General features: G+C 48.5%; 1 protein-coding gene across 1 annotated transcript; it reads left to right on the top strand.

The window, feature by feature from the left end:
- Positions 1-10,561: 10,561 nt before the first annotated feature.
- Positions 10,562-13,843, top strand: GHRH (growth hormone releasing hormone; the record flags this gene model as incomplete). Its single annotated transcript, XM_079784726.1, has 4 exons — positions 10,562-10,641; positions 10,947-11,051; positions 12,447-12,566; positions 13,804-13,843. 4 exons carry the CDS (start codon positions 10,562-10,564, stop codon positions 13,841-13,843), a joined length of 345 nt encoding a protein of 114 aa, XP_079640852.1.
- Between the last annotated feature and the right edge of the window lie 730 nt (positions 13,844-14,573).

The raw sequence follows: 14,573 nt of genomic DNA, 5'->3' as shown, positions 1-14,573 counted from the left end.
TCCATACACTGAGTTTTCTCTTAGGGATCCTGGGGCAGGAGCTGAGCTTAGGGATACACAGACTCCCCTATCTGGAAACATAGCTCAGAACCCAGGGCGGGAACTGGGCAGAGAAAGATGGGGGGCCGGTGGCGGAGGAGAGGGTGACCTGATAGTTGTAACTGGCCTGGGTCCCTCGGTGCTCCCAGGATTTCACAGCGAACAAAGCGGGGCACGTGGCGCCTCTGGCGTTCGTAGCAAAGCCTGGCATCGCCAATGTCTGGGAAGCAGCGACATCTGCCGGCTGCCTGCCTCCACGGCCGTCCTCCCAGGCAGAGACCCACAGGGCGTTCGGAGACCCGTCTCAGGTGCCCCACGCCTTGGGAACAGCGACTTTCAGCCCTCTTCATCTCGTGGCACACAGGAACTAATTATTAAAATTCTGTGGCACACAAAAACGTGTTTTTACCCATCTGACGAAATAATAGGTATAATTTTGATTCCTTCACGCCGAACAGCTATTTGTTGTGCTGGCTCTTGTCTTTTTTGTTTTTGTGGGTTGTTGTTGTTTTTTTAACAATCTAAGGGAAAAGAGATTAGTGCCCCTGACTAGTCAGGCATTGCATGTTTTAAAAATTCCTGCGGCTCACCGGCTGAAATCACTGCTTTGGAAGCCTGGAACAAAGAGGGTTTGGCCTCTGATTCAATTGGTCTGGGGTGGAGCCCGAGAGTCTGCATTTCTAACGAGCTTCCAGGTGATACTGATACTGCTAGTCTAGGGACCACACCTTGATTAGAAAGCTTTATGTATGTCCATGACATCTCACTAAAGCTGGGGGTGGGGGTGGGGAGAAAGTTTAGAGGCTCAGAGAGAAATCAGATCTGGTCTCAGATATCCCAAGAGTCTCAGGAAAAGAGACTCTTCCACGTATAAAATCCGTCAACCCCAGGCCAGGCCAGGTGACAGGAGTAGTGTGTGGGGATGCTCCTTGGAGAGGTGGGATCTAAAGGGATCTTTACCAGGGAAAGGTTGCTCTAAGGATAGGCTGGGGACAGCCTTCCTGTGCCAGCATGCCTGGCTCCTGCACCGCGTCTACCAACCCAGAAAAACAACCTGGTTAACATTGATCATGACTGACTCAGGGCAGCCCCGAAGATGCCAAGCAAGGTGACGGTTTAAAATAAGGGAGTAACACCCTCGCTGCTTTGACTCAGTGGAAAGAGCTTCAGCCTGTGGACTGAAGAGTCCCGGGTTCGATTCCGGTCAGGGCACATGCCCAGGTTGCGTGCTCAATCCCCAGTGGGGGCGTGCTGGAGGCAGCTGATCAATGATTCTCTCTCATCATTGATGTTTCTATCTCTCTCTCCCTCTCTCTTCCTCTCTGAAATTAATAAAAATATATTTTTAAAAATAATAAAATAAAAATTAAATAAAATAAGGGAGTAACATTTCCAATCAACCCGGAGTCACTTAATTGATTTACTAAGTACAATCAACTTCACCTCTTAAAAAGAGCTCTTCTAATGATCTTCGCAAATGCAGACCTTTCCAGAAAGAAATGGACTTCTGAATCACCACCCAATCACAGGCCCTTGTGCTTGGGTAGGATGTGAAGTAAGAGAAAGGAACCTCATTGGCCCCATTTTATAGAAGAGGAAACTGAGGCTCAGAGAAGTCAAATGGCTTTGCCTGAGGCTACCCAGTAAGACAGGGGTGGGGAATGTCCCGCCCGAGGTCCCTATAAGGCCCTATACAGCCCGAGAAATAATTTGGTCTGGCCCTGCCCATGGCCCAAGGCATTAAGGGTGATTTAATTGTTTGCTCAAATGTAGCAGGTTAATTTTTAAGTTGATAATTTTGTATGGCCCGAGAATGGTGTTGTAAAAATCCAAATGGCCCTTGGCAGAAAAGTGTCCCCACCCCCGCAGTAAGGCCAGCCACTGGGACCCTAGATCCTCACTCTACACAGCACGCCTGAGTACTCCTGTGATATGGGCTGCTGCTGAGCCCATAAAAACAGGCCTGGAAGGCGGGGTCACGGGAACCTGGGAGTCTGGGGTCCAGGCCCCCCTTCCCTGCACGGTGGCCTCAGGCTGGGAATGCTGCCAGCATCCAGGGAGGGTGGTGAAAGCAGCTTTCACAAAGCAGGGTCTGAGGCCCTCAGACAGGCCCCCTTTGTGGACTTCCTCTGCCCTCCCCACCCCCGTGCTTATGGCCTTTAGCATCATCCTCTTTGAATGGCTGGCTCCAACACACTGGAGATTTGCAACACAAATGCTCGGCTTGTCTCTCCCTGGAGCCCCACGGCCCTAGCCTTTTGGGGCCTTTTAAAGCCTGCCTTTCTCTGGAGCGCTTTCTTTCCACAGCTCAAGCCCCCAGCCCCTAGAAACAGGCACAATTGCTAATTAACGCTGGGTTAAACCTGCAAATAAAGCTTGTCACCCAAGATGGCTCCCAGCCCTCCTTCCCACTGGCTTCCAGAGCTCAGCGCTGACCATGAGAACTAGAGTAACACCTACCGTTTGCCAGATGTAGCAGACACTTTACATGCATATTTCTTTTTAAAAAAATATGTTTTTATTGATTTCAGAGATAGGAAGTGAGAAAGATAGAAACATCAACGATGAAAGAGAATTATTGATCGGCTGCCTCCTGCACGCCCCCTACTGGTGACTGAGCCTGCAACCCTGGCATGTGCCCTGACCGAGAATTGAACCATGACCTCCTGGTTCATGGGTCCACGTTCAACCACTGAGACACACTGGCCAGGCTACATGCATATTTCTGATCCTCACAATAACATGGGGAGACAGGTATTATCACCCCCATGTACAGATGTGGTAACAGAGGCTCAGAGAGATTAAACACCTTGCCATAATCAAACAGCTTGCAAATGACAGCTGAGTTTCAAATCCAAACCCATTTGCCACCCAAACTCCTGCCTCCTGTTTTAGGCTTTTCTCTGCTCCTGTCTAATGCTCTCCCAGCTTCACTGTCTTTGCCCTTCTCTCCATTCCTATGTCCCTCTCTGGGTGTACCTGCCCGAGGTAATTCCTCAGCTCCTCACATGCCGCCTCCTGAAGCGCTCTGAAACCAAGTGCTTGCCACTTTCCTCTTAGCACACAGGAAAATGCCACTCAGGGGAGAAAAGGCCCACCCACTCTCCTTACAGCAGAAATGAGACCAGGCCTCTGGAGATGGACTCTGTGTGAGCCTAAGTAGGCGCTTAATAGGTGTTTGCGGGAAGAGGAAATAAATGCTTATTTAAGAACTGGTGGGGTGGCTCTTCAGCACTATTTGTGGGGCATGTATATGGCACTGCCACTTTGGAAAATACTTTGGCTGTCTCTTAAAAGGTTAAATCTTCACTGACCCAGCAATTCCACTCCTAGGTACCTACCCAAAAGCAAAGAAAGCATATGTCCACCCAAAGTACATATATGTTCGTAGCATCATTATTCATAATAGCTTCAAACTAGAATCAACCTCAATGCCCAGCAGAGTGAATGGGTAAAAAACTGTGGTACATCCATACAACGGAATACTGCTCAGCCACCAAAAGGAACTGATTACTCACACATGAGTCAACATGGATGAACCTCAAAAAACATTAGGCTGAGTGAAAGAAGCCTAACACCAAAGAGGAGATGCTATGTAATTCCATTTCTGTGAACTCCCTAGCAAAGCAGAGACAAAAAGCAGATCAGTGGTTGCCTGAGACTGGAGACAGAAGTGAGAATTGACACCAAATTGGCTGAAGGGAACTTTTGGGGCGATGGGAGGTGTTCTAAAACAGGATTGTGGTGATGGTGGCACAGCTATGTAAACTTACGAGAATTCAATGAACCATAGCTTCAAACAGTGGCATAGTATGTGAATTACTCTTCAATAAAACTGTTAAAGTTCTTTAAAAAAAAAAAAAAGTAGCAAGAAGAATGGGTAAACCAAGGAAGGACCTTAGGAAATCATCAGGTTGGTATGGGACACTGAATTGTTTGAGTCCTGACTCTCCCACTGCCCAGCTGTGTGACTGTGGGTAAGTGGGTAACCTCTCTGTACTTCTGTTTCCTCATTTATAACAACAATAATAGCAGTGATAAGAGCTAGTTTATGAAACTGACTCTGAGCCAGGCTTATACTGTATGAACTGTTACATTTAATCTGCACTCAACAGCCCATTTCACAGATGAGAAAACTAAGATCAGGCATGAAGTCCTTAGTGTAATATCTGCCACATTGAATTCTGATTCCTATGGCAACTCCTTGTGTCCTACATCTGCACTCTGGCCTGGTGTCCATTCTGGCTCTATGTGGTCCCCACCTTGCATTTGCTGAGATAACGCCATACTTCCCAGCTATATAAGAGAGCCCACTGGCCTGGGGCCTCCCAACTATACCATCTGCCACCTGCTGCTGTGACCCATCAGCCCACTCTTAATCCCTGGGGATCTGGCCTGACCACTTCGTGTGCAGACTGGCAGTGTGACATGCCACTCAGTCCCTGATTCTATGGGGGAACAACCCATGTTTTCTCTGCACCAAAAACATGGCTCAGTGCAGGCTATAAAGCAGGACCATCAAATATCATTGCTAGGAGGTTCCTTCAGAAACCACTGGTTCTAACTGTGACCCAGAGGGGTGTCTTAGGTGCCGGCAAAGGGAGTCTCCACTCCTCCCTCTTGAACCAGAGCAGCCCAATTCATTTTTAAAATTTGTTTTCTATCTTGCGCCTCCATAGAAGATTTCCAAAGAAAGGGATGTGTTACTTTTTTTAAAGTTTGGGAGTTGCTGTTGTCTGCCACCTCTGGACTTTCCAGGTATAGAAACGGAGGCCTGGAGGGTAGAAATAACTTGCTCAGGTCACAGAGGTCGTGATTGACAGACACAGGCGGGTCAGCAGGTCTCTGTATTTGAAGCTGGGAGCCCTCCACAACAGCCAAAAGGGAAGACAGTGTGTCTGCCTTGCACACTTTTATGCCACTTTTTTCGAGGATCCTTTAGCTACAGGCTAGAGAAATCTGGAAGCACGACAACTCTCCCAGGATTTTCCATCCCTTTCCTCTCACTTCACACAGCTCTGAGGCAACTACCAACTTGGCTGCCTTGACACATGTCGATGGATGCTCCCCGGGCGAGCTGCCTCCACCAGCCTGGGACCACCGCGCGTGTAAGTCAAATAGAGGGAAATCTCGATAATTGGACGACAAGGGAGATGGCGAACAACTTTCCTACTAAGGAAAGAAAAACACTTAGCTATAATGTTGACTCCCCTAAAGTCAAATAAAGTTGCACACGGACAAAACAAAACTATACGAACTGTTTAAAAGGCACATTGATCTCAGAAGGTAAACGAGCCCTTGGTGTTTTCACCGTAAGGAGTACTCCAATTATTGGAGTAGCAGTACTAGACTCTCTGTTCTCCCTGGAATCATATTATAACTTTGCACGCTGTCCACTCACTCAGAGGATAAGGGAGAGTCCAATCTGAGTCTCAATTTGTAAGGGGCAAACCTCTTTCCCCTGTTAGGGCTTGTCAGTGTGATGCTAAAAATGGTCCTTTGGTTGACTTGTGAGTAATTGATTCTCTGACGCTGACAACACTTAGGAAAATGAAGGTATAAATGACGGCAGTGCTGCGCAGCCACCGAAGCAAACGCCGAGCTGAGGTCCGCGGAACTGGAGCAGCGCCTCATAGCAGAGGGAGACCTGCCACGTCGCAGGTGAGAGGGGGTTGTTCCTAGGGGCTGGGCTGGATGGGAGCAGGAAAGTTGACCTTCTCACCAACTCAGAAACACCAGGTCAAAGAGGCCTACCACCATGCTCTTTGCCGTGGTCGGGTGAGTACACTGAGGCCCCTCGTTAGGGGATGGGGAACATGCTTCTGATGGTTGGCACCATACTGAGGTTGCCTGGGATGTGCGGCACCTCCACCCATGGAGAAGTGGCGGGCGGACAGACGTCTTGAGGTGTCTGTGGAGGCGGTGAGGTCTCCTTTAAGTGTGTAGGCAGGCTTCTGGGGCAAGACGTGGGCTGGCTACATTCTCCTGTCAACGGGATTCCGTATGGGTCGGAAAGGAGCCAAGTGGCGGTGCAAATCAATACCGCGCATCGATCGCTCAGAACCGGTTCAACCTAATTGCCTGGAAATTGATAACATTTCGCTTTCTTGCTCAATTGCAGCCGCAATCATTCCTCTAGGTTTTAGACACAATTACCTGCCCTTGGAGTGCTCCATTACCCTCGTGCTTATTTCCCGATCTTTGCTTTAATGGTCTTGAAGTATTTGTGTCTTTCATCATAAGCCACCTCAAACGCTTTCTGAAAGGAGGTGGGGTGTCACTCTCTTGGGTGACAATTCTAGACAATTCCTCATGAAAAACGTAGATTTCCTAAGACTTGGAGCACTATGGGTGAAACAGTTTATAAACTGGACCAGGGTCCTTATAATACAAATATTAAGAAAGGTAAAAGGCCCTAGTTGGTTTCGCTCAGTGGATAGAGCATTGGCCTATAGGCTGGAGGGTCCTAGGTTTGATTCCCGTCAAGGGAACATGCCTGGATGTGGGTTCAATCCCCAGTGGGGGAGGGGGGCGTGCAGGAGGCAGCCCATCAGTGGTTCCCTCTCATCATTGGTGTTTCTGTCTCTCTCTCCCTCTCCATTCCACTCTGAAATCAATAAAAATATATTTTAAAAAAGAAAAAGAAAAGGAAAGGTAAAATATTTTCTCCTTAGATGTGGAAAAGTGGCCTTGCTAGTTTGGGCACTTGAGACCTGACGTCTGTCATTAGCTAAAGGCACTTCTGCAGAATTCTCACGGCATTTGTGGCATGAAGGCTGGCCAAAGGTAGCACCTGATGTAGATAAGTGCCCATTTACCTGAATCCAGACTACCTCACATATATCTAATCCCAGAATTCATTTGTAAGCAGTGCGGAAAGCTAACTGATCCTCATAATGACAAATAATAAACTCTAAAATGCTTTGGAGACATTAAGGAGTTGTCGATGATATTGTTGGATTCGTGCTACACTTAAATCAGTGAATTCTAGCTCTTTAGACTGATCATGTGGAATGTGTCTGTCAACAGCTATGTTATCCTTGGTGATGCAAGCTCTGTTCTACTCTTAGCATAAGCTGGATAATTCTTATTGTTTCCCATCTCTGTCCAATGGGATTTTCAACCCCATGGATTGGGTTCTCACAGCCCAAAGGGCACAGTGGTGTCTTGACCCACCCCTGGGGCACTTGGTTTATGGCAGATGCTGTGCCTCTTGATTGACCAGACTACCTAGTTGCTCATTCTGAATGAGCAAGGGGTTACTGTATTTACTATGACTTGTCCCACAAAGTCTGCCCTCTTACCAGGTTATTTTCTACTCCCTGAACCAGGGGTGGGGAACCTTTTTTCTGCCAAGGGCCATTTGGATATTTATAACATCACTCATGGGCCATACAAAATTATCAAGTTAAAAATTAGCCTTCTATATATATATATTTTAAATACATTTTTATTGATTTCAGAGAGGAAGGGAAAGGGAGAGATAGAAACATCAATGATGAGAGAGAATTATTGATTGGCTGCCTCCTGCGCACCCCCTACTGGGGATCGAGCCTGCAACTCAAACCCAGGTATGTGCCCTGACTAGGAATTGAACCTGGGACCTCTTGGTCCATGGGACAATGCTCTATCCACTGAGCCACCAGAGCTGAGCCTGCTATATTTGGTAAACATTTAATTAACTTACCCGTAATGCGTTGGCAGGGCCAGACCAAATGATCTTGTGGGCCTTTATGGCCCATGGGCCGGACAGTCCCCACCCCTGCCCTAAACCACTGAGTGTAAGCACAGGCCAACCAAGCAGGTGTTCCTGTTTGTCCCCCTTTCTTCCCCAGAGACCAGTGACAAAGAGCAAAAGCTTTCCGTTTCCTCAGACCGCTTTCCCACCTGCAGGTGATGAATTCTGAAGCGCCCCGTGAATGGGGAGCGCTGTGAATAGGGTATTGTATCTGGGAGGCTGCCCAGCGGAACAGGAGGAAATCAGGTGGCCTGGGAATTGCGAGGCCCATTCTGAAGTGCACACACCGAAACTAATTCGATGGAGAACCATAGGTAAAGGCCCTCTCCTCTCCGGGCTCATTTCCTCATTTTTTATAAAATGAAGATTGCCCCGAAGGAGAAGGTGAAGGTGGGCTGGGCAGGCCAGGAGGGCACAGGGGCTGAGAATCACTTGTGCCAGCGCCTGGAGAAGGGGCAGGAGGTGAGGAGGCCAAGGGAGGGATTTTGGCCCACCTTAGGCCAAAAGCAGGGATTTTGGCTTGTTCTGGAGGGAGTGGGGGGCGGGCAAAGACTTCTGTACAGGCGAGTGGGGTTGTTAGGGGCATAGATGTGCTCAGGTCTTTAAAAGATCAGCAAAAAGCCCAGCTGGCGTGCCTCCGTGGTTGAGCATCAAGCTATGAACCAAGAGGTCGTGGTTCAATACCGGGTGAGGGCACATGCCAGGGTTGCAGGCTCAATCCCCAGTGGGGGGCGTGCAGGAGGTGGCCAGTCAATGATTCTATGATCATTGATGTTTCTATCTCTCTCTCTCCCTCTCCTTTCCTCTCTGAAATCAATAAACAAGTATTTTAAAATATAAATAAATACATAAAATAAAAGATCCACAATGAAGAGGAAAGCCCAGGCTGAAGCTGGGAGACGGAAAAGGCCGTGGTTGTGTCCAGGGGCTCTCCTTGCCTCCAAAGGTCTGCCTGCTTAGGAAACTCTGGAGGTGGACTCAGGTTAGCAAAGGGCAGCCACACGGAAAGTGTGCTGAGGAGGACAGAAGACTGAAGGTCCTTGCTTTGGGGATCAAAGGCCTAAGTTAGATGCAAAACACATCCGAGGGGCTTGTCGCGTGGATGAAGGTGCAGGAGCTCTGGGTGGCATGGCAGGTGGATATCAAAGGGCAGCCCTCAGGGGCAGATGCCCTGTTCTCATCTTTTCTCTAGCCCAGTCCTTATCAGAAGCTTAGCAAGTATTTGCAGGATAAGGGAACTTGGACTTGACACCATGAGAAAAACTTCCTAACGAGAAGAGCCGCCTCGAAATAGGACAGACTTGCTTAGAGGCAGTGAGCTCCTGTCTCTCACTGAGTGTTTGAGCAGGAACTGGAGGGTTGTCTGTGGTGGGGTGGAGGGAGGGTACACATCAAGAAGGGGCTGAAGACAGGCCTGGATGGTGGCTCCCTCCAGCTCTGGAGGTGGGTGTGGGGATCCGCCCGCATTGAGCTACCCCATGCGTGCTCAGGACCCAGTGTCTGGGAGAAGGGGGATGATGCCCTGAGAGGGCAAGTGAGCCCAGGAAAGGAAGGTGGACCCTGCCGCTGCTGAACCTGCTGGTGTGAACTTGCTCTGAAGCAGGGCCAGGGAGGAAATCGAGCAATGTGGGGTAACCGTGGGAAAGGTGGGGTCCTGCCTTCTGGGGGGCAGGGGGGTGCTGGTGAGGCTTCTGGATGGGTCTGTATCCCCATGGAGTGGATATCCTACTGAAGTGGGGGGAGGGAGCCATGGGAGATGGAAAGACCCAATTCCTTGGTGACTGAGTCACACCAGGGCAGAACTGGGTTGACAGCAAAGGCACCTCCCCTCCCCCGCTCCCGCTGAAAAAGAGGAGGGTTCTTTCCCTGTTGACAGTTCTTCCTCTAATTGCAGAGTACCGTGTCAGCAGGCCCCAATTACGGGTAATTACGTGATCTATGAGATAATTCTGCTGCACAAGCTCCCCAGGCTCCTGGGTCTCTTTCAGGACTCAAACTTTTCAGTGACATCTAAGCTTCTAGAGCAAGATTTATAGACTTCCCTTCCCTCCAATTCCACACAAAAACAAAGCAGCCCATGCCTAACCAGACCACCTGAGCAGGTCTGATATTAGATCAGCTCAGCAAAAGTTTGTGGCGAATTCCCCACACTGCAGGGGCCTTGGTTCATCGAATGCTCACAAGGACCCTATGCAGTAGGTAGAGTTATCGATTCCATTTTATGGATAGGGAAGCTGAGCCCCAGAAAGGAGAAGTCACTTGTCCTGGGATGCACAGCTAGTGGTGGCAGAGCCTGAATATGGACTCAAATTTGTCTGACTCAGAGACTAAACTGTTAACCCGCTCAGTTCTGTCAGTGCCACACGGGGGGTGGGGAGTGACTTAGGAGAGACTAAGGGAAGGTAATTGCTCCTTCCCTATCCCTTGCTGAGGCTTGAATTCCATGTATAATGCCTTACAGGAAGGGGTAGTTCACCATTATTTTTAATTTTCTGTTCAACCCTATGAGGTCAGCAGGATAGCTTTATCATGCCCATTTTACAGATGGAGAAAATGAGGTCAGAACTTGTGACTGACTGGCAGAGGCATAACTTGAACCCAGGTCTGTCTGACTTCCAGAGTCTGGGTTCTTCATCCTACCCCACTCTTCCAAAGGACAAGGACCAAGGCTTGCACGAAGCCAAGTCTAGGGTTGGGCCCCGCCAGCAAAGGGCATCCCTGTGACTATGGCTACATCTGACCTCCCCTCCTATCGCTTTCCAGGTGCCACCACAAAGGTGAAGGATGCCGCTCTGGGTGTTCTTCCTCATGGTCCTAACCCTCAGTGGTGGCTGCCACTGCTCCTCACACTCCCCGACCCTCAGGTAAGCGGTCCTGCCAACAGGGCCTGGATTTCCGCCACCCCAAAACCACCTGCTGGAGGAGGGGTGCTTAGAGGATGCAGAATCCAGCCATCAGGTGGCCTCCGCCATCTCCTCGGGCAACCCCCACTGCCATCTCTGGGAGGGGGACAGACTCTGAGCTCCAAAGAGGTTGTCTAGCCCAGGTTCCAGCTCTCTCTGGGGATGAACAGGGGAAAGAGCAATACAGAGACCTAATGAATGCAGCCACCTCTGTCCCCACACCTGGGCCCACCACCACCCTTTGACCTTTGACTCCTCCCGCATAGGATGCCACGGTATGCAGATGCCATCTTCACCAACAGCTATCGGAAGGTGCTGGGCCAGCTGTCTGCCCGCAAGCTGCTCCAGGACATCATGAGCAGGCAGCAGGCGTAAGCAGAAGTTCTGGGAATTTCTTTCCACACTGTAACTGCATTAGAGTTTGGAGGGACTAAGTTTGGTTTCTTCCTCTGCAAAGCATCTGTCATTTCTGGACTAGCCACAGCAGAAGGACCCCAGTGTCAAATCTCAGCTTACCTCTAGCTATTAAATGACTGTCATGTGCTTCTCCCTATGCTGGGCTCCAACAGCAACAATACTGATGGTAGTTACCAGTAGATCGTTACTCTGTGCCAGAAACAAAGGCTGTGTTGGGATATTTACATGCACTTGGCACAGTGCTGGACACAGTAAGCCCTTGGAACTGTTAGCCATTATTCCTCATTTCTTATTTGCTCTAACAACCCTATAAAGTAGGACTCTTACCCTCATCATCTGGAGCCATTAATAGCTTCTAAAGGACACACACCAAAGAGTGGCAGATCTAGGACCCAAGCAGCCTAATTCCACAGCCCGTACATTTTTCAGTTTTCATTTTGAAAAAATTTCAAACTTACAGAGAAGTTGCATCAATGGTACAAAGGACTTCCACATACACTTCCCTATATTCAATGATTTCTAACATTTTTTATCATATTTGCTTACTCTATAGCTGTAGTTAGATATAGACCTATACATACACATGCAAACACACATTATTATTATTATTATTATTATTATTATTATTATTATTATTGCAGAACTACTTGAGAGTAAATTACAGTCATCATGACCCTTTACCCTTAAATACTACTATGGGGGTCTCCCAATATCTAATGAAAGAGCATTCTCTTACTTAATCACAGTATAATTATCACTTAGGGTCCCTATTCAAATGTCAGCAGTTATCCCAAAATGTCCTTTCAGGATCCAACCCAGGATCATGGGTTGTATTTAGTTGTCATAGCTCTTTAGTTTTTGTCATCAGGAACAGTTCCTGTCTTTTATGCCATTGACGAATTTGTTTAGTAAAGTCCAGTTGTTTATAGAATGCCTCTCATATTGGACTTGCCTGATGCTTCCTCATGATTAGGGTCAGAGTGTGCAACAGAAGTGAAGTGTCCTTCTCAGTGCATTGTCTCAGGAGACACTTGAGGTCCATTTCTCCCAGTATTGGTGATAACTGATCACATGGTGTCTGCTGGGAGAAAAGTTAATATTTTCCCTTTTGCAATTAATAAGTAATCTGTGGGTAGCTATTTTGCAAACGTCTATTTTGGAGTCTATACTCTTCACTACATGTATACTGCCTTCCTAAATGTTGCTACATCTAATTCAGTTGGATTAGATACCAGATATCAGAACAGGGACACACCCTGCTCTGCTCACTTTGCCCTGGCCCTTCCCAGGCCTCTCCACGTCCTACCCAAAGAGCAACCTCAGCTGTGTCTCTTTTTCTAATGGAATAGAGAGAGAAGCCAGGAGCAAGGAGCAAAGGTGTGGCTTAGGCGTCAGGTGGACAGCATGTGGGAAGACCGAAAGCAGACGGCATTGGAGAGCATCCTGGCGGCCCTGTCGCAGAAGCTCAGGTGGGAATACATGCATGTTTAAGTGTATGTATGGGTATGTGTATGTGTATGTGTGCATGCACATGTGTGTATATGTATATCTAGGGAGCTCCAAGGCTTCCTTCCCCAAGGGTCAGCAGGAAGAGGAAAGAATCTCCTCCTCTCCAAAAGCACGGGGCTCTGCCAAGCCCTCCTGACACACATCAGGAACTGGAGGAAGGGGAGAAAATGTGTGACAGCGACTGGATCTTATCCACTGCTGTGCCTCCTGTGTAGCAAGAGGCTGGGCTCAGCGTCTATGTCCAAAAACATAACTCACCCAGTCGTTCTGGGATAGGACCCAAGAACCTGAATATTAACAAGTGTCGGGGCGGTTCTGTTGGGCGTGATCTGAGAGTGTGCTCTGGGTTCCTTGCCAAGTTCACAAAACTATAAAGTCAAGGGAAGACCAGCCCCTCCCAACACCCTCAGGTAGACTAGTGTGTGCAGCACTCAAGCCGGGGAGAGATGGGAATGACACCCCATCTCACTGACCTTCACATTCCCACTGGGAGTCAGGGAAGATGAGGAATGAGCTTTCCCATTTTACAGAGGAGGAAAACTGAGGCAAAGGGGCAGCAGCTGGCTCCAAGTCAGGGTCTGGTAGGCCCAACCGAGACCTGCTGCTTCTTTTCAGTTCTTCACAAGAAGCCCACTTAGTGGACTGTTTCCCAAGAATGACACAACTGTTGGGAGAAACTCTGCTATATTTTTTAGTCTGATTTTCAACTGTGAGCACAAATGTGTCCCAGCATGACTTTGCCAGGCACTTCTGGACCTATTAAGCAAATCCAGTTCCCAACAGAACTCTCCATGTGCTCCCTTACCTTCCTTCCAACCTAATTAGACACCAAGAGCTCAGAGATCTCACCAACCTCAGTCCTGTGGAGATACAAGCAGCAGCAGGCTGATGGGCAGCGGCAGGAGGGGTGAGAACCAGGCCGGGAGGCAGGATGCACACCTGAGCCCCAGGTCTGGTTCGGCAGCCAATTCACTGTACACAGCAAGCTGGCTGCCTAGTTTCCTCCTCCGTGAAAGGAGGGGGTTAGCACCGACTACCTCTAAGGTCCCTAATGCCTCTAAGAATAATGCCTACCTTGTGCCTCTCATGCTGGGATTAGGTCATCATTCCCCTGCTTTATGGCTCCCACAAGGCCCAGTAGGGTGGAGTGGCCCCAAGGAGGGCCAAGTCCTAAGAATGCAGGCTTTGTTCCTGCAGGTTAAAAGCCAGAGGCTTCACAGAGCTCAAATTCACCTAGCAGCGGGAAGGGGCCTGGAGGCTGCTATGGCCATTGTTACCCCTCCAGCTCAACTGCTGCAAATACCAGGGTATCACTGGTGGGCCTGGGAAAACATAAAATAAGAGTAAGTTCTTCTACCTCGATAGTGCAGAGTCGAATGATTTGGCAGATGGCACACTTTTGCACCCACCACCCTTGCTGTCCACCTAACAGCCCTGTAAAGTAACTGAGGAGCAGATCTGTCTGTCCTCCTGGCCCGTAAAAACATCCAATGCCTTTCATGTGCCAGTCTCTGAGCTGAGTGAATAGCAGGGAATAGGACAGCAGTGGTCCCTGCTCTCATGGAATTCATAATGCAGTGAGACGGACAAAACTTAAGCAAGTACTTATACAGTGGATTATTTAATTTGTGATAAATGGTAAGAGACATAAGGGTGAATGTGTGTTCCGGAAGGTGTCTTCAAGGGAAGTGATCAGCCTGGGATCTCAGCGGAAGATCAGCAGAACTGGGGCTAACAATGAGGTTCTTTTTAACATTTACTTTACGGCATTTGTTTTTGTCTGTCTGACTTACTTTACTTAGTATAATACCTTCTAGGACCATCCATGTTGTTGCAAATGGTACTATTTCATTCTTTTTTATGGTTGAGTAATATTCCATTGTGTATATGTACCACCTCTTCTTTATCCAGTGGCCTACTGATGGGCACTCGGGTTGCTTCCATAGCTTGGCTTTTGTAAATAACGT

Source organism: Cnephaeus nilssonii (genome assembly GCF_951640355.1).
Source record: "Cnephaeus nilssonii genome assembly, chromosome: 11".
NCBI classification, from domain to species: domain Eukaryota; kingdom Metazoa; phylum Chordata; class Mammalia; order Chiroptera; family Vespertilionidae; genus Cnephaeus; species Cnephaeus nilssonii.
This window is presented reverse-complemented; position numbering and strand designations above follow the sequence as displayed.